Source organism: Onychomys torridus, chromosome 6, assembly GCF_903995425.1.
Source record: "Onychomys torridus chromosome 6, mOncTor1.1, whole genome shotgun sequence".
Lineage (NCBI taxonomy): Eukaryota > Metazoa > Chordata > Mammalia > Rodentia > Cricetidae > Onychomys > Onychomys torridus.
The window spans coordinates 35391534-35414668 of NC_050448.1; the positions used below are offsets into that span (position 1 = coordinate 35391534).

The 23135-nt window shown below is 36.8% G+C and overlaps 1 protein-coding gene across 5 annotated transcripts in view; it reads right to left on the reverse strand.

Moving 5' to 3' along the window:
• Nbea (neurobeachin) overlaps nt 1–23135 on the reverse strand; it is a 551973-nt gene that overhangs the window by 472889 nt on the left and 55949 nt on the right. For all 5 annotated transcript variants that reach the window (XM_036189952.1, XM_036189948.1, XM_036189950.1 and 2 more), the window contains exon 2: nt 2127–2358. In XM_036189952.1, coding sequence (XP_036045845.1) covers nt 2127–2358 — 232 coding nt within the window. The remainder of the gene's footprint in view (nt 1–2126; nt 2359–23135) is intronic.

Sequence of the window (23135 nt, forward strand, 5' to 3'; positions counted from 1 at the left end):
ACTAATTTTTTTATATATTGTACATTATATTTTGTAGTTGACTCATAACTAAGTAGTTCAGTTTAATTTTATTATGACAGATAATTGTGCAACCATAAAAATTTTAAAATGGAAAAATTACTACTGCTAAAAAAGATTTTATCAATGTTCTACAAATATTTAACCATATTTTAGTGGTAAGTTAAATGATTAACTTTGGAGTACCTCTATAAACTTAACACACTCTGGCACTCAAAGATGGGAATTTAATAGTCTGCAGGTACTCATTAAAACTTTCAGTAAAGTATCCAAATTTTAATTCCTCTATTATTAGTAGTTAACCATAAGCAGCATATGTTTTGGTTTTTTTTCCAAGACACTCATTCCCTTTTCTCGTATCTTTCAGCTATGAGGTCCTCTGGGAAGGAAATGCTACTGAGAAGAAAGGTAAGAGAGTTAAAGAACTTCAGGTGTAACAGAGACTGTCTTAACGTGCCCTCATTGCTCTCTTATCACAGTGTTCATTAATTAAGTTCCACTAACTACTACAAACTACTATGTATATAATTCTGGACACTCTAAAACTATTCTGTAAAGTAGTAGACATTTTATTCAGGGCAGGGAGAAAAAGAGGAAAAATAAAAGGTCTTAAGCCCAGCTATCAGGATTGAAAGATCATATGATATCCTAAAAAATTTATACTATACTTACACACACACACACACACACACACACACACACACACACACACACATTCCTGCTAAATAACTCTAAATATTAAAAGTAATGCATGTTTAATCTCAGTTTTAGTCATGTCATTATTCATCCAAAATCATGCTCAACAGAAATACATGCCACTTTGGACATGATTTCAAAATAATAAGAATATCAAATTTTGAAAACTTTTTAAATTTAAAAACAATTATTGTTAACCTCACTGTTCATTTCTTTCTTTCATGATGTTTTCCTCTGAAAATTTAAAAATTAAAAGTCCACACATGAAAACATTAAAATTTCTCTGGGTCTGAACTATTTGTAAGGGCTAAACATATTGTTATATAGTCAAATTAGCACTTTGCGAATTGTGGAACTATTTTTATGTCAAAATATATGTAGACTAAAGATCTATTTGCAAAAAAACCAAACAAACAAAATAAAAACTTAATTTTTTCAAGCTGCATTCATTTTCTAGAAATTACTGCTGTTGTAGGATCATCAGCCAAAACATTTCTATTGAAACATATTTAATCACAGAGACTCACCTTGCAGGGAGCTAAGAGTAAGCAGTAACAAATTCAGGATTTCAAGGTTATTATTTCAAATAATATAATAAGCAAAATAAACTAAAACTACTCTACATACATTTTATATTCTATTCCACAATATGTGCTGTTGTGGTTGGATGAGACTGGCCCCTACAGGTTCACATATTTGAATTATTTGCCTCCACCTATGGAATTATTTGGAAAGGACTAGGAAGCATGGCCTTGTTAGAGGAGGTTTGTCAGCTAAGACCATTATTGTGCCTCTTTCTGCCTCTAACTCGGAAATCAAGATGAGAGGTCTACATTGTTCCTGCTGCCATGTCTTTGCTCTCTCATCATGGACTCTACCCTTCTGAAACTGTAAGCCCAATAAAACATTTTTTTTCCATAAGTTACTTTAGTTGTGTCTTATCACAATAAGAACTCTAGGAAAAAGTTAACAGAGAAGGGTTTCAAAAAAATATGAAGACAAAAATAAGTACTTTCAAAAGATATATTCTGCTGATTCTTCAGGTTCCGGGTGCAGCAGATTGGGAAGCATGGAGCTGGAGTAACTTGGTAAATGGTGCTGACCTACATATTGTGATATTTTAAATATGTTATTAGTTTAGTTATATGTATCATAAAAAATACTGCTTATTTTTCTGATAATTTTCTAATGTATGTATGTTTTTATGTAATTAAATTTGCCCAGTACAATTCTGTTTTCTCTTCTAGTCTGCACATTTCAATTAATCTAAAAGGCAATTTGTCCATATATTCCTATCTACTTATTTTAAATTAAGGCAATTTCTACAAATCTGTTTTCACTGTAGTATATAAAGAAGTACATGAAACCTTATAATTATTTAAATCTTAATTTTCTGTCAGGCCATGCCATACCTGCTATCATGTCATCTACGGCACTCATTTTCAGCAATACTTGCTCAATCAGCCCCACCTCTGTGCTGGTCTGCAAATTCCGAACACTTTTTCGTAGGATGGCTGTAAACATGCTCCATATTTCTGCTTGACATGTTACATCACAGTGCTCCAAAAGCTCTGTCATGCACGTTATGCTCTCCGCATCTTGGATAATAAAATTCATCTCCAAATCAAATTCCCCACCAACCAGCTGAAAGTAAAGAGGAAAAAAAAAAGTAAGTAGAAATGACATGGGAGTTTATTTACAACATTAATTTAGAACAATATCAAACAATCAAGTGTCAAGAAAGAATGGACACTAAAAATGTTCTAAGTCATCTTTCATAAGGCAAATTTTGATCAACATTTAAGAATTACAGTGGCTGGAGAGATGGCTCAGAAGTTAAGAGCACTGGCTGTTCTTCCAAAGGTCCTCAGTTCAATTCCCAGCAACTACATGGTGGCTCACAACCATCTGTAATGAGATCTGGTGCCCTCTTCTGTCATGTAGGCAGAACACTGATACATAATAAACAAATAAATATTTTTTTAAAAAGAATTACAGATATAAGGAATGAAACAGGAAAAGAGAAGTCTAATTTTTACAGAGATGGAAAGAAAATAGCACATTCAAATCTAGAGAAACACAAACAACAGCAAGTAATTATGAGGAGAGATTCAGGTCAAATTCCCTTTTTAAAAGATCAGAAGGAATATAGTATCTAAGGATAGATATTAAGAGAAAATCCTCTTTCATTTTTCTATTACTGAAGTCATGGGGAGATGTAATGAAGCAGCTTGGTTCAATTTCACCATACAGAATGAAGTACGAAACCGATGAAAGAACAACTCACAGTAAGTGTAGGAATAGGGGAAGAATAATTTGAACAGAGAAATATGAAAGGCCTTATAATCTTCTTCTAAACCATACAAATTAAAACAGGAGAAAGCTGGTTTGCTGTCAACATTATGACTTTTGGCAAATAACTCAAAAGTTACTACTGTTCCCATCAACATGCTACTTTATAAACCATTACCAGCCCCACTAAATGCACAGTAACAGATGAATACACAGAGAACAAATACTATGACATGCTTACTCTCTGTTGATCATATCACATGAATCATTACTGTGGTAGTTAGACTAAGAATGTCCTCCAGAATTGCACTATTAGAAAGGATTAAGAGGTGTGGCCTTGTTGGAGGAAGCATGTCACTAGGGATCGGCTCTGAGGTTTCAAAAGCCCAAGCCAGGCCCAGTGATTCTCTTTTCCTGATACCTATAGATCCAAATGTAGAATTGTCAAGCTATTTCTCCAGCACTATGTCTGCCTACATGCCACCATGCTCCCTGCCATGATGACAATGGACTAAACTATTGAGCCCATTTAAAAAAAAGAAAGGAAAGAAAAAAAGTACACATACAGATACCCACTGTCAACATCTGGCATCAGCATACATACATACACATGCACACATAAATATGTTCACATTCACACACTCACACACATACATAAGTACATGACACAATAGCAGGCACAGTCAGCATTAGGTTAAGATTTGTTATCAGGAGAGCTAGAACAACTCCAGTTTCCCATCGAAAACAGACTCATCTGACCCAGTATAGATAAAGACCCATAAAACTGAGCCAGTTGGTCTTAAGTTTCCAGTCAACACAATTTACTACACCATGACACTCTTATCATCTTGAGTATCTATCAAACCCAACTATTATATCATCATTCCATACAACTACAGAATACCTATCTATTCAGTATTGTATGTCTAATTAACCTGAGTCATCACTGTATGAAGTTGTTCATGAGCCATTAGCAACCCAGAAGAGGTATTCCATCTCACTGATATAAATATATACTGATGACTCTAACAACAGATATAAAGCTGTACATGACCCTGTACATAAATCTGTAGAAGCACACAGTAATAACGTGAAAAGGAAAAGGACAGCACTAATTATTTTTTAGATTAATCTGCTAAACCGGTTTTAAATAATGTAGCAGAACCTGGTATAAATTCCTCAAGTATATAAATAAATAAAGTAAATATATATGAGGGCTACTTTAAACAAATCTAATGTCCACAATTCTAGCAATTAAGCTCTGCTACAAGAAGTCTAAGTTTTCATCTTTCACAGTCGATAACATTACATCCTTCTATGTATCATTTAATTACAAAAAATAAGAGTCAAGGTTCCATGATTTCTTGGTCCAAATAGTAAAAACATGCTGTGTGGCTGGAGCCTCCAGTTTGCCCTTGCACCATCTGGAAAGCCTCCTTCCTTTCTCCTCCTCCCCTCTCCCCTCCTCTCTCCTCTCCTCTGTTCAGTCTCCAACAAAGGAAAGGCATCCAAAAGCCCAGGTCCACACTCTGACCAGCTATTGCAGTTTGCTCCCCTGAAGCTGCCAGCCACTCAAGTCCTGCCTAAGCACTCAGCTTATCACCATACTTGGGCACAAACCCAGCTTGTGGTAGACACATCATCACCCCTGGCCTACAACCTATACAATCTCCCTGCTTTTTAGTTCCTGTGGTGGTGAGGGGATGCTGGGTTGTAACTCCTCTGGTCCCAATCTCTGGAACCAGAGAACCCACCCAGGAGCTGCTCTCAATAAACATGTTGTTATAAATTTTTTTTTTCCATTTTGGCTTATTTGACTCTCTTTGTTGGCAGAAAACTTATTATTGGGGTTGGGGGCAGAAATCCTTTTACATGCCTCAGAGATATTGTGGAGAGTATCTATTTCATCTAGAAAAAGCTAGTCTTTCTAACTTATATGGTGATTGCTAACATAGTTGTGTTAAAGAGACTGTTGCAGGAAACCCTTCCGAAATTAGCAAAATACTCATCCATCATCTATTTAACAAGTGGTCCAACAGTCATCAGCAGCTAAACCGTATAAATAAAAGCAGTGAGTGGCCTTACTATTCAAACAACAATCTACCAATCCTGCAAAGAAAAGATGTAACTGCTTTTAGAGAGAAAATGAAGACAAATCAATTAAACATAATCTGGGTCAGACAGAAGTGGCAGATTCAGGTTTCTTATTTAGATAGGAAGTGCCTTTTACTTTATATAAAGTCAGAGGTGTAGATGTGCGGACTAAAGTTATGTTTTGAGTTTAAATTACTATGCCTGAGATCTATAAAACAAAAATGCCTCTAACCTCTAAGTCCCACTTGCACAAGGACAAGATAACTTCCTGGAATGCTGGGGGCTGTTGTTTATGTAAGAAAACAAGCCACATGTTTCCACTTCAGTAAACAAGGTTGGCTGCCCAAGTGCACAGGATGTGCTTGATCACACACAGGCTTGAGGTATTTAAGCAACAAGTATGTCAGGATGTATGCTTGCCCTTGGGAGAAGGGGGGAAGTACATTGTCTGGGTTTTGTCTTTATAAGCACCAGACTAGCATAATTCTTGGCCATTCTCAGGGAATCCCAGGTGTGGACCTGGCCAGTGTCCACTATCCTAGTAAGTATTTAATAAAGCATACTTCAAATTTGGCTCAAAAATTGTGACAGTGGTTTTATTCTCTCCAAGTAGGATTAATAGTAGAGATGCTTTAAAAAAATAAATAAATGGTTACAGTAACTATGAAGAAAGACAGATTGCTGTTAAGAAATGACAATTCTAGAGAGAGCAAACCACAAAAAAAAATCACTGGGGAAATAAAAATTATTTGGCAGTTTCTGGCATTTTGTTTAGTTTTGATCCTCTAAACTGACCTTGAACTCAAACCCTCTTGCCTTAGGCTAACTGCTGGAATTATAGGCATGAGTCACCATGTCCACCTAGAAAGTAGATTTGTAATGTTCAATTACAGGAGAATCCACAGTTCTTTCTGAAAGAGAAAAATCATAGAAAAAATTCTGAAAGGCAAAGGATGTGAGACAAGGAACTCCAAGCCAAAGGTCACATTGCCAGCATTGGGAATAAACAAAGAAAAGCAAAAAGGTGTGGCAAATCCCTGTCCAACAGAATCAAAGTGACTAGCAAGTCGCTGAGACTGAGAAGTCTCAGTGTATTGCTTAGGCCCTCTGTTCTCACAGAAAATTCTGTTCTTTACCCCACCCAAGGATCAGTCAAGTAAGTTAATATGAAATAAATATCAGAGCTGAGCTTCTTTAATGACAATAACTTATTTACATAAGAAAGTATATTGATAAAGCATATATAAGAATTTTAATTACTAATATTTTATTTTATTTAATATTTTTAGAATCACAAGCTATTGAGATATATATTACTGGGATATTTAGTATTATGGGGATGTTATTGGGATATTCATTATTACTTTGATCAAAAGGAACAATTATAAACCAGTTGGAGTTCTCTGCAATTCATTTATTACAATAAACTCTAAAATTATAACACTGTTCATTAAATCTCATGGTGCTACTCAGATTCACTCTCCTTCCTATTTCTAGAACGTGACATTAAAAGGGGTATACAAAGTCACTTTTTATCTAAGACACTGTATACATTTATTCCTATATATGGCACAGTTTTCTCTCAAACCTTGGATATTTTCACTTTTATTATGTTAACAAGATCTCCAATCATAAATCTCCAAATATCTACCAATACTAATGTTTAGATACCACTTAATCCAAAAAAGCCTTTCCCAGAAAGATTGCCTTTAAATTTCCTTTATAATCCAACCACATGTCAATCAGTAAATAATATTAGGGACTAAACATGTACATTCTCCAAAACCCACTGAATGAAGTCTTAATCTCCAACGTGGTAGTGTTAGAAGCCACTGTCTTTGGAACACAATTAATTGAGACTGAAATCATAAAAGCAGATCTCTCGGTATGAAATTAGTGTTTATATAGAAAGAAGAGATACCAGATCTTTGTCTCTCTGCCACAAGAGAATACTATGGGAGATAGCTATCTGTAAGCCAGGAAATGGTTTTTATCCAATCCATTATACTAGCAACTAGACTGTAAGAACTCCCAGCTTCTTCTAGAACTATATGGACTGACTGTCCATACATCATGTAGAGCCCATGGGCTACCATCTATGGAATTTGTTTTCTAGACTGACAGACACATGTTTGTTTTGTGGAATTGCTTTACATCTCACATATTACAACAAGCTCTTTAAGAACAAGAACCATGTATCAACTATATATTATATCACAAGCACACTGCCAAACACATGTAAGTTATTCAATAATTTACAGAGAAAGAGAGAGGCCACAAAATGGGAGATAGAAAGGCAGGAGGTATGAAAACAGCAGGTTTTACTTTGAAGTCATTTCTAAAGCTATCTGCTGAGTTTTGTACTCAATGTTTCCATTTTCTATTTTCTTTCAATAATTCATTACTCAAGTTCCCATATAACTTTTTTTTAAGGCTGTAGAGATCATTACAGAGCCAAAGAAATTTTTTCATCTCTTTATATACCTCTGCTTCCTTACATTTTCTTCTGTTATTAAGGTTTCATATGAAACAAAATTTAAGGGACACACTCTTGACTTAAGGTGTCTTAGTTACTGTTACTATTGTAATGATACACCATGACCAAAAGCAACTTGGAGAAGAAAGAGTTTATTTCACTCACAGTTCCATATAACTGTTCATCACCAAAAGTAGTAAAGGCAGGAACTGAAGCAGGGCAGGAACCTGGAGACAGGAACTAATGCAGGGGCCAAGGAAGAGTGCTGCTTACTGGCTTGCTCCCTATGGCTTTTCAGGCTGCTTTCTTATAGAAACCAGGACCACCAGACCAGGGGTGGCGCCATACACAATTCCCTCTACCCTTATTCCATCAATTAAGAAAATGCCCTACAGCCTTGCCTACAGTCAGATCTTATGGAAACATTTTCTCAGTTGAGGCTCCCTCCTCTCTGATGACTCTAGCTTGTGTCAAGCTGACATTTTAAAAAAAAAACAAAACAAAACAAAACTGGCCAACACAGGAGAAACTTGCCTTTGCCAGGTATATTCAGTATGTTATACACAACTGTCAGGTGTTAAAATCAGACTTAAATGTTTCCACTTTCAGTTTTTATTTTCAAGTGAAATCAGTTTGTAACACATTTCTTTGAAAAAGCAACCTGGGAGTGAAAACACACACACACACACACACACACACACACACACACACACACACAAAGTGGGCACACTCAGTAGTGTACTACTGAGTGTACTAATATGTATACAAAATGTTGGCAAAAGTATAAGAATCAACATTCAAAGACTTCTACAAAGACTTCTAGATTCTAGTAACAACCAAATAAAGAAGCCACTGCTTTTGTTAACAACAGTGTGTAATATTAAATAACCTTTCCTACCATCTTACCATTTCCTACACCCTAGACTGGCAACAGTCATAAGAACTCAGGGTATGAACTGCTATTTCCAGAAACAGTAGTCTTACCCCTATTCACAAAGACCTTAGTGCCTTTGTGGATCTCCATCTGCGTGGCAACTCCAAAACAGGCACTTTCATTTCCACTACCACAGCTTTCCAAGGCTAGCTAACAACATCTGGAAGCACAAGGATTGGCTGTAGCATCCTGGAGTAAGAGGTAACATTTGTAACAAGAAAGAAAATATTCAAGTGGAAAAAGGAGACATGTGAGGTTATGATGTCTTTTTAATGCTCCCAGGTACAGAAGGGAATTAAGGAAGCCATAACTATGCCCAAGGCATTAGCACACTCAAAAAAGAAGTAGTAAGTATCAGAGTGTTGACCTCCAGTTAGCCCTTAGGCTTTACAGGATGCAGCACCATCCCCAGGACTGAGTATTTTAATCTTCTTTTTTTCTTTTCTTTTTTTTTTTATTCTAGGCTTTTACAGTAACTGTCAAAACAAGCCAAAGAAACAGAAACAGAATTCAAAGGTCACAACAGAGAATGCAAAACTCTTAGACACTTAGGAGAGTCACTATAAAAACAAAACCAAACACACACACACACACACACACACACACTATATACATATATATATATATATATATATATATATATATATATATATATATTCCAAAATCAGACGACAGTCAGGTCTTATATCAAATATTTCTACATTATACATTAAAAAAAAAATTCCCAAGGCTAAAGTAACTAAATAGAAGAATGACTGTTACTAGTATAATGTGAGGTCCTGGATCCAATTTCCAGCAGCATAAAAAGACTTAAAAGTCAAGTTTGAAAAAAATCTGAAGCCTAAAAGTAAGTTAAGTATGATCCATCTAAAAAATGAAGAAAGGCTAACAGAGCAACTAGGAGAAAGTGCAGGCATGGCTTAGACTCACTAGACAAAGATTTTAAACCAACTATCTTAAATGGCTCTAGTAAAGAAATCAAAGCAAGGGAGAAGGGCCTAGAAGAACAAAATCTCAACAAATAGAAATCAACAAAGACAACTTGTCTAAAAGGGCATATTAAAAGTCTGTGAGCAGAACAACTAAAATGCAGATTAACCAGCAGGTCTGAGCAGGCAACAAGAATTTATATTCTGATAACTTCCTTTTACTTTTTAATTTTCTCAAAGTAAAACTGCAAATATGTGCTTTTAAAACACTCACTTTCAAGTATCTTCTGAGTATTCTCCCCTCATCTGAATAAGCAAAAACAAGTATTTTTTTTTTTAAGGTCAGTATTATATTACCTGAGTTGTTAAAAATTTACATAATTTTTTTATCTTTTGAAAATTAGCATACAGAGTAATGAATTTCATTGCAGTATTTTCATATATACCTTGTTCTTTTGTCAGGACTTTTTAAAATTAGGTATTTTTTTTAGTAATTTCATACATAAATACAACATATTTAGATTATATCCAGTCCATATTTCCTCCCTTCATCTCCTCCCAGACCTCCCCCAACTACTTCCTACTTCAAACTTGTTGTCTTCTTATTTTTTTAATAGCTCACTGAGAGCAATCAGTGACAAGTGTATGCACACCAGTGTAGGACCATCAGCTGGAGCTTAGCAACCTAACATGGGCCAGGCCACTGAAGAAAATGACTCTCCCCTCCCTTAGCAGCTATCAACTTCCAAATGCTCTTCTGTCAGGGGTGGGGCTTAGTTAGCAAATCCTCTGTGTTGAAGTGTTGACTGCTTTGATTTTTGTGCATAAAAACACCACTGCTTTGAGTTCATGAATGCAATGGCCCTGTCATGTCCAAAAGGCACCATTTCAAACTGTCCTATCTTACATCTGGCCCTTAGAATCTTCCCACCCCTCTTTCTCCATATTACCTGAGCCGTGTGGGAGAACTATATCCTCCTTGTCTACTTGCCTGCTCCATCAGCCTGTCCTGCAATGATTACTCTCTTCCTAACAGTAGCCTTCTTTCTATTGTCTCTACTGTCATGCCACAAGAGCTCTATTACAGTCTTCAGTACTACTTCAAAATCTCCCCTTCTAGTTCCATAACACTCACATGAGAGAAAATATGGTATCTTTTTAATTGAGTCAGGCTTATTTCACTTAATGTCGGGATCTCCAGTTCAACATTATGATCTCTGGGTCCACACTTTTTTTTTCACAAGTCATCAATCCATTTTTGTTTATAGCTCAAAATTCCATTGTGTGAACATGCATGTTTTCTTTTATTCTCTTATCTGTTTATAGATATCTAAGTTGGTTCTATTTATTAGATATTCTGCATAACGCAGCTATAAATATGAATGAGCAAATATCTCTATAGTAAGATGTAGAATCCTTTGGGAAGAATAGCTAGGTTCTATAGTAAGTAGTTCTATTTTCAGTGTTTTTTTTTTTAGAAATAGCCATAGTGACTGTACGGGTTTACATTGCCACTAGTAATAATAAGAATTACTTTTCCCCACATTTGTTGTCCTTTGTTTTCTTGATACTAGTCAATATTACTGGAGTGGAGATGTAATCGCAATGTAGTTTTAATTTGATTTTATTTCTCTGATGTTGTCAAGGATGATAAACACATTTTAAAATGTGTATCGGCCATTCAGTTTTCTTCTTTTGAAAAATTTTTTTAGTCCATTTTGCACATTTGCTGATTGGAAGATTTGGGTGATTTTGTTTTTTTGTTTTGTTTTGTTTTGTTTTGTTTTGGTGTGTGTGTGTGTGTGTGTGTGTGTGTGTGTGTGCGCGCGCGCGCGCGCGCGCGCGCTCAATTATGCAGTTCTTTAATGAAGTCTAGAAATTAACACCCTCTTTGATGCATAGTTGGTGAAGTCTCTTTCTACAGGCTGCCTCTTCATTCTGGGAATTGTTTCCTTTGCTCATTTCCTATAATCTCATTTGCAAAGTTTTGGTGTTATTATCTTTGCTACTGAAGTCCTTTTCAGAAAGGCTATACCTAGATCTTCATATTTACCTATCAGTTTTAGGAGACTTTATATCAAAGTCCTTGATCCACTTTGAATTGATTACTATGTAGGGTGAGAAAAAAGAGTAAGTTTCTATCTTCTATGTGGATATCCAATTTATCAACACCATTTGTTGAAGAAGCTGTCTTTTCTAAATGTATGCTTTTTATACCTTTGTAAAATAAATAAATTACTTTAGTTGTATAGTTTTATTTATGAGTCTTCCATTCCATTGGTCTACATGTTCCTTTTGTGTCAGTACCATGCTGTTTTACCACTTAGAGCTCTGTAGTATAATTTGGTGCCAGCTACTCTGATAACCCAGCATTGTTCTTTCTGCCTTAGCATGTATTGCTGTTTGTTTGTTTGTTTGTTTGTTTGTTTGTTTGGAGTGGAGTCTTTTGTACTTCCATGTGAATTTTAGTATTGTTTTTCTCATTTTGTGAAGAACATCAAAGGAATCTTGAAGGACATTGTATAGAATCTGTAGACTGCTTTTGAAAATTTGACCATTTTCACATATTAATTTTGACAATCCATGAGAACAAAAAGTCATTCCATCGTTAGTGACTTATTCAGTTTCTTTCTTTGGTGTCTTAGACATTTCAATGTAGAGGAATTTTGTCTTTCTGGTTAGAAAGATTCCTAGTTTTTGTTGTTTGTTTATAAGCTATTGTAAATAAGATGTATTTACTAATTCTTAGCAAGTTCATTATTGGTACAAAAAAAGGCTGATTTTTTAAATTGACTTTTTACTGTGCTAAAAGTATTTATCAGCTCTAATCACTTTCTGGCTAGTCTTAAGGGTCTTTTAAGGATAGGATCATAGTAGTTACAACTACAGATCTACAGATAACTTGATTTCTTTCTTTCCTATTTGTTTCCTTTCTTTTTTTCTTTTCGTACTGCCCAAGCTATGATTTTTGAGCTGATTTACCTAATTGATATTAAGGTAATACTGCCTTCACAAATAGTTTGTAAGACATACCTAAAACTGAGAATAGGGTACTGATGTCTCCTGATATTATATACAAGAAACTACACGATACGTAGTTTCTTGTATATAGATTATATATAGATTATGTCTTGGAGTTTGGGAAATTGGGAACCTTAATGTCCATCTTCACAGTTGTTTTATCCACTTCATGAATTGTTCCCTTTAAAATAAGTAGCAATCTTCTCTCTCTTCTGACTAGTTATGGTTTGAAGTTTATCAGACAACAAAACAGCCCTGCCAGTTTGTTTTAGCTTTTGATAGGTTGTGTCACAGTGATTTCTTCATGCACTTTTTTTGGGGGGAGGGGATGTTTAATACATCTGTTTCATTAATGTTTTCTCCTGTTTTTATTTTGTTTTTCTCACTCCTTTTGCTTGTCTGTCTCACTGCATGTGAATCTTCCTGGGTGTTGCCTTCACTTGGATGTATGATCCTCCCTACCATGAGAGGAAAGCCAACTTCAGTAACAGAATGACTTGAGAGAAGTCCCAATGCTAACTTGTAAAAGAACACATTCATGTACTTTATTTGTATCCCCCAAATAAGGTTCAGAGACAATAGCACTGGGGTACTTACTGAGATAAATATAATTGATACATTTTAGAGCCTATGGGTATTAGCTCAGTTTCTTTTCCAGCTCCTATAATAAACTACTCTGACAAAAGCAACTTAAGGGAGAAAGGATTAATTTTGGCTCACAGCTCAAGGGCACAGTCTATTAAGGCAAAAAAGATAAGTAGCAGGAACTGAGCGCATTGCATTGCATCCACAGTCAAGAAGTAATAAGCATTAATGTTTGTGCTCAAACCACTCTCCTTTGTTACAGCCTACACTAGCTGGATCTTCTCATCTCAATTGAAACAAGATGATCTCCCCCCACAGGCATGTGCTGAGACATACCTCAGGTGATTCTAGATCCTTCAAGAAGACAACTGAGATAAATCATCACAACTTTATCCCTTGTCAACTTGACACACAAGCACATCACTTTAAATCATAACCTTTCTCCTCTTGTTCCTAAAGTCTCATGTTCATCCCACAATGAAAACCACAATCCAACTTCAAAAGGCTTCATAGTCTAAAAATTCTAAGACTTTAAAACTTAAAACTTCACATCTCATCTGAGACTCAAGACAATCTCTTAATTGTAAGCTCCTAAAATAAAAAAAAAAACAAAAACAAAAACAAAACAAAAAAACAAGTTATAGACTTCCAACACACAATGGCACAGAACAAAGATTCCCATTCCAAAATAAAAAAAAATCAGAGCACAACAAGGACCAAAGCACAACAAAAGTCTAGCAGGGCAAACATGAAGTCCTGAAGCTCTATGTCCAGCATCTGGAACTCAAAATATAATAACCTGGGTACCAAACGGCTTATGTAGCCTTACTGCTCCATCTCTGCTACCTACAGCACACACACACACACACACACACACACACACACACACACACACACATATATATATATATATATATATATATATATATATATATACATACACCTAGGCCAGCTGCACTCCATGCCTGCTGCTTTCATTGAGGGTCTTCCAATAGTCCCAGCATACCAGTTTTTCAATTCCAACTTAGGCTTTACCTTCACAGCTTCATGCAATGGCCTATCAGGACATTATACACACATTCTGGAAAGGGACAAGGGAAAACTTGCAGGAGCCAGTTTCCTCTTTCTATCATGTGGGTTCTGGAACTCAAACTCAGATCATCAGGCTTGATGGCAGGAGCTTTTGTCCACTGAGCTTTCTTACCAGGTCCAATATACACATTTAATCTAGATTATGTACATGAAATAAAATGTGGTATTTGTCTCCCTGGGTATAGCTTATTTAACTTAAATGATTATGATTCTAACCATTTTCTTAAAATGGCATAACTTCATTCTTCTTTAAGGCTCAAGCAAACTCCCATGGTGCATACACACCACATTCCCTTAGGGCATCTAAGGCTGGCTCCAAATCTTGATTATTATAAATAGCCCAGCAACAATAACAATATGCAAATATCTCTGCAGTCTGCTCTGGGTATATGAACAGCAGTAGGACAGCTGGATTGCATTCTAATTCTTCAATTTTCAGGTTTTTTTAAAAGGAATTTCCCCACTGATTCCATAGTGTCTACACTGGTTTCCATTCTCATCAGCAGTGTATTAAGTTCCTTTTTCCCTATCAGTATTTCTCAAAGAGTTATTTTTCAAGTAGAGGAATACAAATAGGCATTAATTATAAGAAATGATAGTCAAGATCTTTAGATATTATAGAAATAATCAGCAAAACTAAAAGTTCAACTGTTAGCAAGGACACCAAGAAAAGAGAATATTCAAACACTGTTGATGGGAATGTAAATTAGGCCATCTACCTAGAAAATAAGAATATAGTTGCTACAAAAAAATTAAAACTAAAATAACAATATGATCAAATTACACCACTTTGGCATATATACCCAAAAGAATCAAAATCAGATTACTATAAAGCTATTATGTAGCTATTATTCATGTTCATCACAGGATTTTCCACAATAGCCAAAATGCTGAACCAGCCAAGGTGGCCAAAAATATATTAGGAGAATGAAAATGTGGTACATGTACAGATGAAATTGAATGCAGCCACTGAAGAAGAGTAAGATGAGGCTGTGATGATGGCTCACTAGGCAAAGCCAGAATACAGATCCCCAGATCCCATATAAATGCCAGGCAGGTAAAAGGACACCTGTAATCCCAGAACTCCGGAAGCAGAGATAAAGTTACTGAGGCAAGTTGTTTAGCCGAACAAGCAGGAATCAGTCAGCTCTGGATGCAGCAAGAAACTGCTTTGCGGTTTCTCAGAAATTGGGAATAAGTCTTCCTCAAGACCCAGTTATACCACTCTTGGGCATATACCCAAGGAATGCTCAATCTTACCACAAGGACACATGCTCACTATGTTCATATCAGCATTATTTGTAATAGCAAGAACCTGGAAACAACCTAGATGCCTCTCAACTGAAGAATGGATAAAGAAAATATGGCACACATACACAATGGAGTACTACTCAACAGTAAAAAAACAATGATATCATGAAATTTACAGGCAAATGGATATATCTAGAAAATATCATCTTGAGTGAGGTAACCCAGACTCAGAAGGAGAAACATAGTATGTACTCACTCATAAGTGGATATTAAATGGGAGGGAAGGGATGGCCAGACTGCAACCCACAACTCCAGAGAGGCTAGCTAACAGAGAAAGACCCTAGGAGGGACACATGGATGACCCAGTGAAGGAGAAGTAGATGAGATCTACATGAGTGGGCTGAGTGGCAGTGTGGGGGGCGGGGATGGCAGAGGGTGAGGAGTGGGGGATGAGAACATAGGGAAATGGGAGGGTCAAGCTGGGAACAAGGACAGAGTGGGACAGCAGGGAGGAAGATACCATGAAAGATGAGGGCATCATGGGAATAGGAAGAGGTAGGGTGCTGAGGAGGCTCTCAGGAATCCACAAGGTTGACCCCACCTTGGACTGATGGCAGTGGTCCAGAGGGTGCCTGGACCGGTCTACTCTGGTGACCAGCCTAGCAAATAACCTAGCTGTCATCAGTGACAGATGGAGGCAGACACAGAGATCCATGGCCAGGCACCAGGCTGAGCTTCGGGAATCCAACTGATGAGAGAGGGGAGAGATACTGCATTTGAGAGACATTGAGATCATGATGGGAGGACATGCAGAGATGACCAGCCACACTAGTGGAAGCCCACAAACTGTGGACTGGTTGCTGTGGAGCCCCCATGGGACTGGACTAGGCCCTCTGGATACGGAAGACGGTTGTTTGGCTCGAACCATTTGGGGGCTACCCAGGCAGGGGGATCAGGATTTGTCCCTGCTGCATGGGCAGGCTTCCAGAATCTGGTGCCTGTGGTGTGACGCCTTGCACAGCCTTGGTGCAGTGGGAAGGGGCTTGGACCTGCCTAGACTCAGTGTGCTGGGCTCTGCTGACTCCCCATGGGAGACCTCGATTTGGGGGATGTGGGGATGCTGGGTGGCTTGGGAAAGAGGGCTGAGGGTGGGAGGAGGGAGGAGAGGGGGTCTGTGGATAGCACTGGAGTGAGTAGAAATTTTCTTAATAAAGAAAAATGGGGGGAAAAAAGAAATTCTGCCTTGGTAAAGTGGAAAGTAAATGGAGTCTTCCTCAATGACAACTTGGATCCTCCACAAGCACAAGCATAAGCACACATGCGCGCGCGCACACACACACACACACACACACACACACACACACACACACACACACACACACACAAAGTAGGATTATGTTACTTTCCAGAACTGACTGGAACTGAAGACTGACAACAAGGCTGTCTCACAAAGTGTTGTATATGTTCTAGAATGTGAATTTTTAGGTAGAGGACAGGGAAAAAAGCGCTACAAAAATAAAAAGAGGACTTTTGAGGATATGGGTAGAGAAAAGTGAGGGAGAAAAGGAACACAAAAGGATAACAGCACAAGGGATGAATATGATCATATGCCTCATAGATATACAAATGTAATAATAAAACCTACATTCTAAGAGAAAACACTTGCACACTACATATTTAACAAAGGACTCACATCTACAGTTTATACAGCACTATCAAAACTCAATAGTAAAATTCAATTAAATCACACAAAGGGCAGCAGACATAACCCACATGCATTTTTTTCTCTCATAACTCATCTTTGAGAAATAAACTTAATTTTCACCTCCTAAGAAGATCTTATTGAATATTTCTTTTTAAAATTAAAAGTGTCCCGTTTTCTGATCCACAATACTTTCACAAAACCTCTACTCTATTATATGTGACATTTAATATGATTTGAGATACAAAAATATGGAAGATATATGAAAGCCCTTTAAAATACAAGCAATTTAAGAATGAGGTGCAAGATAGTAATATAATTTCCCATATTTATGCTTAATCCTAGGCAAAAGACAAAGAAGTGATTTACCTCCTTCAACATCTAAATTTTGGGTGGCTTTCATCAACTATTACATTGATGAAACTTCTATAGAAAGAAAGAAATTATTTCTAAAATTTGGAGAGAATGTGAAATATAGGAAGAAATAAGAATGTTTCTCTTATTAAGCAGTCAGAATATTGCAAACCATCATTTTATCTTTTTAGGATTATCTTGTTTCCCCTTGGACACCAGAAAGTAGAAGAATAAATTCATTATTGAATATATATTGAATATACAAAATGAGGTAACTACGTTTTTCTTAACATCTTCACCCTTCAGTCTTTAGATATCTTATACTGCAAGCCAATTCAAGTCACTCTTAGAAGCAAGCACAATATAAATTATAAAACTTTTCCACTATAAAAGTTTTGATAAAGGATGTTCTTCAATCTAAAGTACATCTACATGAATTTCAGAGATTTAAGAGTGCAAGCAGAAGCAGGATAATTAAAAAGTATCATTTTGTGAACTGACTGTAAGTTGAGTATTATGAATGTAATATCCTCTAATTCTAAAAACTCTAGGTCATGTGCAACTCGCTGACATTAGTATCATGAATAACCTGCTCACAGTCAAAAGCTAGTATCAAATTGGAATGAACTCATGCATTCTCCACATCTTGAAGGAGTAATACCAGAGAAACCACACCAAGGAACACATACATGCACCTCTACTAGTCCTCAAACTCTCAAGATTTGCCACTAACCACTGGTATGCATGATAAATGACTTTTTAGATGATTGTTTAGTAAAAAGAAAATACTTTGTGATTTTGGCATAAACATAATAAAAATTCATGATCCTTATAACAGAGAAAAAGAAAAAAACTGCTTGTTTTTCCAACCTACTTTCCACTAGTGTTCTCTAGAAGTAGCTTCTATTGTGGAATAGAAATAACTATACCCAAGTGTATAACAAGTGCTGCTACAAATGCTCTACAGAAACTCTAGGGAAGGAGAAGAAAATGAAGGACCAACTACAAAACAGTTAATGCCTACTTCAGATATATCTTTAATATATGTTAAACCATATGTGGTTTACCAAAAGCATTATGACCACTTTTATGTATTAATGGACTGTAACAACAGATACAAGTATGGTCTATAACACAGACCAACAAGTGACCACAGCAGCAGATATAAAGTACACTTTAGTGTACTTTAGACAATCTAACAAGTATAGTGAAGTAATAATGAGAAGTGCTGGCTGCAAAACAAAATCATCCTTTTAATCTAACTCCTATTCTAATAGTAAAAATCTTATTTCATTATATAAGTAATGGCAAATCAGATCGGAGTTTTGCAAACAAATAAAAACTGAGAATATTCCCTGTTCAAAGGCTTTTGCCAGATGAAAAATTGAAATTTGAATACACACATACACATAAAAGAAATAATTGAAGTTGAAAAAAAATGAAATGTTGTAGCTGGGGTTTTCTGCAGTCCCTCCTGGGCTGCAGCTGCTCAGACCCAAATAAATACACAGAGGCTTATATTAATTAAACTGTATGGTCTAATGGCTCAGGCTTCTTGCTAGCTAGATCTTACATCTTAAATTAACCCATTTCTATAAATCTAGACCTTGCCATGAGGCTTGTGGCTTACTCGTATCTTTACATCTTGCTTCTCATGGTGGTGACTCAGCCTTCTGCTTCCCAGAATTCTCTCTCCTTGTCCTGCCTATACTATACTTCCTGCCTGGCTACTGGCCAATCAGAGTTTTATTTATCAAGCAGCTAAAAGCAACACATTCACAGCATACAGAGTGATAAGTTGGGTGCCAAATGTAGACTAAACAGTCTTATTAAATAAAAAACACAAAGCCAAATAGCCAAAGAGATCAGAGTGAATAGCGAATAGCACTGACTAGCTTTAACTTACCACCTCGCTGTCGCTTCCCCAATAGAGCTTATTCCTGTATAACCTGAGCTTTTATTGCCTTCCTGTTCTGCCTTCTCATTGGCTCTAAACCCAGCCACATAATTTCCTTGTCTATATACACCTCCAGGTCTTTATGGTTAGTACTGGGATTAAAGGTTCATGTCACCATGCTTGGCTTGTCCTTGACCACACAGAGACTCTGCTTGCCATGTGGTTGGATTAAGGGTGTATGCTACCACCACCAGACTTAGGTTTTATGGCTTGCTATGACCCCTGCTCTCCAGACAAATTTCATTTATTAACATACTAATAAAATATCACATTTCAACACAAAAAAAGTATTACCACAAAATGTGGTGATATTTTATGCGTACCCCAATAAAGTTTATCTGAGGATCACAAGAAAAAGCCAGCCACTATAGTAAACATAGAGGTCAGGCAATGGTAGCACATGTCTTTAATCCTAGCATTTGGGAGACAGATCCATCTAGATCTCTGTGAGTTCAAGGCCACACTGGGAACAGAGCCAGGTGTAGTGACACATGCCTTTAATCCCAGCACTAACCATGGAGGTCTGGAGGTCTGTACAGACAGACAGGAAGTGATGTAGCTGGGTGGAAAAGGAAGTGAGATGGCAGAAAGGCATATAGGTGTGGGTAGACAAGAAGTAGGTCTCTCTGGAGGCTGAGGAGTCAGTAAGTGAGGTTGGCTGTGGCTTGTCCTATTCCTCTGATCTTTTGGTTTTCACCCCAAATATCTGGCTCCAGGTTTGTTTGTTTGTTTTATTAATAAAGCCATTTAGCAATCCAAATTACAATGAAGAATAACAGAAACAGTAAGGATGCTATTAACACTAAAGACTTTTCCTTAAAACACACCACATGGCCTGGAAAGATAGCTCAGGGCTGGAGAGATGGCTCAGCCGTTAAAGGCTAGGCTCACAATAAAAAATATATAACATACCACACATGCACACACGTATGCTTCTAGAGACTGAACCTAAGACTTAAAGCAAGGCAGATAAGCACTCTATCACTGAGCTATATCCCCAGTCCAACCTCTTCAAAACAACAACTATCATCTAAATTAAAATTTTAATTCTATGCCCTCTTCTACTCCCACAATAAGATCATTTCAGATTGTAAGGGACAATGTTTCTCTCCTAGCTGAAAGGTTTCTATAGTTCTCCAAAGTTCTTGTTGCTGAAAATAAACTTGTTCTCACAGTCTACCAAACTGGGGTAATTTATACCTAATTGTGTTATGTCTACCTTACCAACTTAAAGGCTCATGTTTCTCTCCTCTTTGCTCAAGTTTCCATTCACATATATTTGGGTCACTTCCAAAACAGTCCATCAACCCATCATTGTTTCTCCCCGCACCCAATCTTCTGTGCACTTTTCTGTTTCTACCACTGAATTTCTCACACTCCTATTCTCTATTCAACAATGGATTTATTGATGTTTTGTAATTATTTTCCCTAGATTGAAACATTCCTTCTTGATACAAAGAAGAAAGCTGGAGGCCCCAAGAAGCTGATGAAACTCAAAAGGCTAAAGAAGCTCAGAAACTTGGAAGATTAAGGAGGTCACAAAGTTATGACTCAGTGGGATTCTCCTGGAGCTGAGAAAGTAATAAACACTTTTTAGTGCAGCTGCCCATAAATATTGGACAGCAAGTAACAAGGATTCAGAATGCATGAGCTGTCATCCATATTTGAGCAAGCAGCTGTTCAGGAATCACTCATGTTCCAGTAATTAACCTAGATAAACTAATGTTTCTTTGGTTTGTAGTCAGTATACTATCTGAGCTGAATAAATAGCTGTTCACATCTCTCCAGGAAAGCCTACACACAGCTGAAGATACTATCTACATCTACTAGGTTTTCTTTATAGCAAAACATTATTTAAGGATTGGCAAAACAGTTTAAAGGGCAGTGTTTACCTACTACTGTAACAAAGAAGTATTATTTCATTCACAGCACTATATATAACCTATACTTGATTTAGATACATAATTTTAGTTGCTTCCTTATGAAGACCATAAGTTCTGAAAGGTCAGAGTGTTAATTTTGCTTTCCATTACCTACTCCAGTTTCTACTTCTGTACCTGATTTATAACATTTCAAATGCCATGAAAAACAAAAGTTACTTCTGGGATAGACAGAGATGCACTTCAATGGTATAGTGCTTGCCTAGCCTCCATGAGGCCCTAGGTTCAATTCCTAGAATGAGGTGTTGGGAGGTGATGATAATTCCCATCTAAAAGTCAAACAAATAAGTTGACAGCAGTACCAAAAAAAAAAAAAACAAAAACAAAAACAAAAAAACAAAAAACAAAAAACCAAGAAGCTAATGAATAAATTATGAAAAGTCTATTTTCCAATCTTAGGAAACTCTAAGATTCTAATACAATTTTTAATTACTCCTTTCCTTTATTGTAACACTTAAAAACCTTTTAACAAATGTTGATCTGATGACATGTTCTGCTGGAATCCGCAGTGAGGAAATAAGGAAGTTCAGTAGTAGCTATAAAAGATGGATAATGTTTAAAAATCTCTAGTCTAACACCAAAGTCAATTATGAAACTTTTCAAAGCAGAACAAGAAACACAGTCCATCTCAGAGAGACTAGTACAGTCTAGAAAGCCCCTGGCTTCCAAGAGTTAGAATCCAGAACCATATTTAAAACAGAGCAGAGACTCAAATAATTGGCTTTTAGGAGGAGCAGGGAGAAAGAGGTCAAAGTTGCATACAGAAACAGCTAAATAATAAAGACACTGCCTGAGAAAGCCCTCTCCTGCAGGTGCTTAAGCAGAGCTTAAACAAGATTTTTTTTAAAGGTTTATTTTTATATATTAATGTTTTGCCTGCATGTGTGTATATGCACTGTTTATGTGCCTGGTGCCTGTAAAAGCCAGAAGAGGACATTGGATCTCCTCGACCCGGAGTTACACATGGCTGTGAGTTACCATGTGGGAACTGAACGCAGGATCTTCTGTTAGGGCAGTAAGTGTTTTTAACTGCTGAACCATTTCTCTAGACCCACACACTATTTTTAAAACACTCTTACTGAGTTAAAGGCTTGGCAATCCCAGACCCATTCTTAGGAAATTCAGAGCAAGTGTTCAGGCCCTATATACAGAAACCTGGACAGCAGACTGCTAGACTGCTGTGAAGAAATGTTTGCAAGAAAAAAACATAGTCAGAAACAAAGTCTACTCAAGAATTTAAGGGTCAGAGAGATGTATAACATTGGGAAGGACAACCCAGGGGAAGGGCCAGCATTAGCAATTAAACTCCTGAATGACCCCCCAGAATGTGACCAGAATTTGTGACCTGACCTGTGAAAGCCCACCCACTGGTAGAACAAGCATCTGTGACCCAACCTCTACCTCTTAAAAGACTTCCCAGAAAGAAGAATAGCATTCATAACCTGATCACTGAAGGACTGCAGAGGTAAGGCTATCACTTTAACCCAATCAATTATGAACAACAGACTAGATCTGGGACAGGCATCCAGGAGGCCAGGAAAAAACTGAATCCAAGCTGTAGCCAGTAATTAAGTGAGACTGCATCAGACTTTATATACCACCCAACACACTCCCTTTCCATTTATTCTTTTTACTTAATATTTAATAATAATTTAGTATTTTAGCAGGCCAGTTATATCTTGTTCTAAGTACAATTTGTATTAGGGTTCTCTAGAGTCACAGAATGTATAGAATGAGTGAGTGTGTGTGTGTGTGTGTGTGTGTGTGTGTGTGTGTGTGTGCTGGAATGACTTA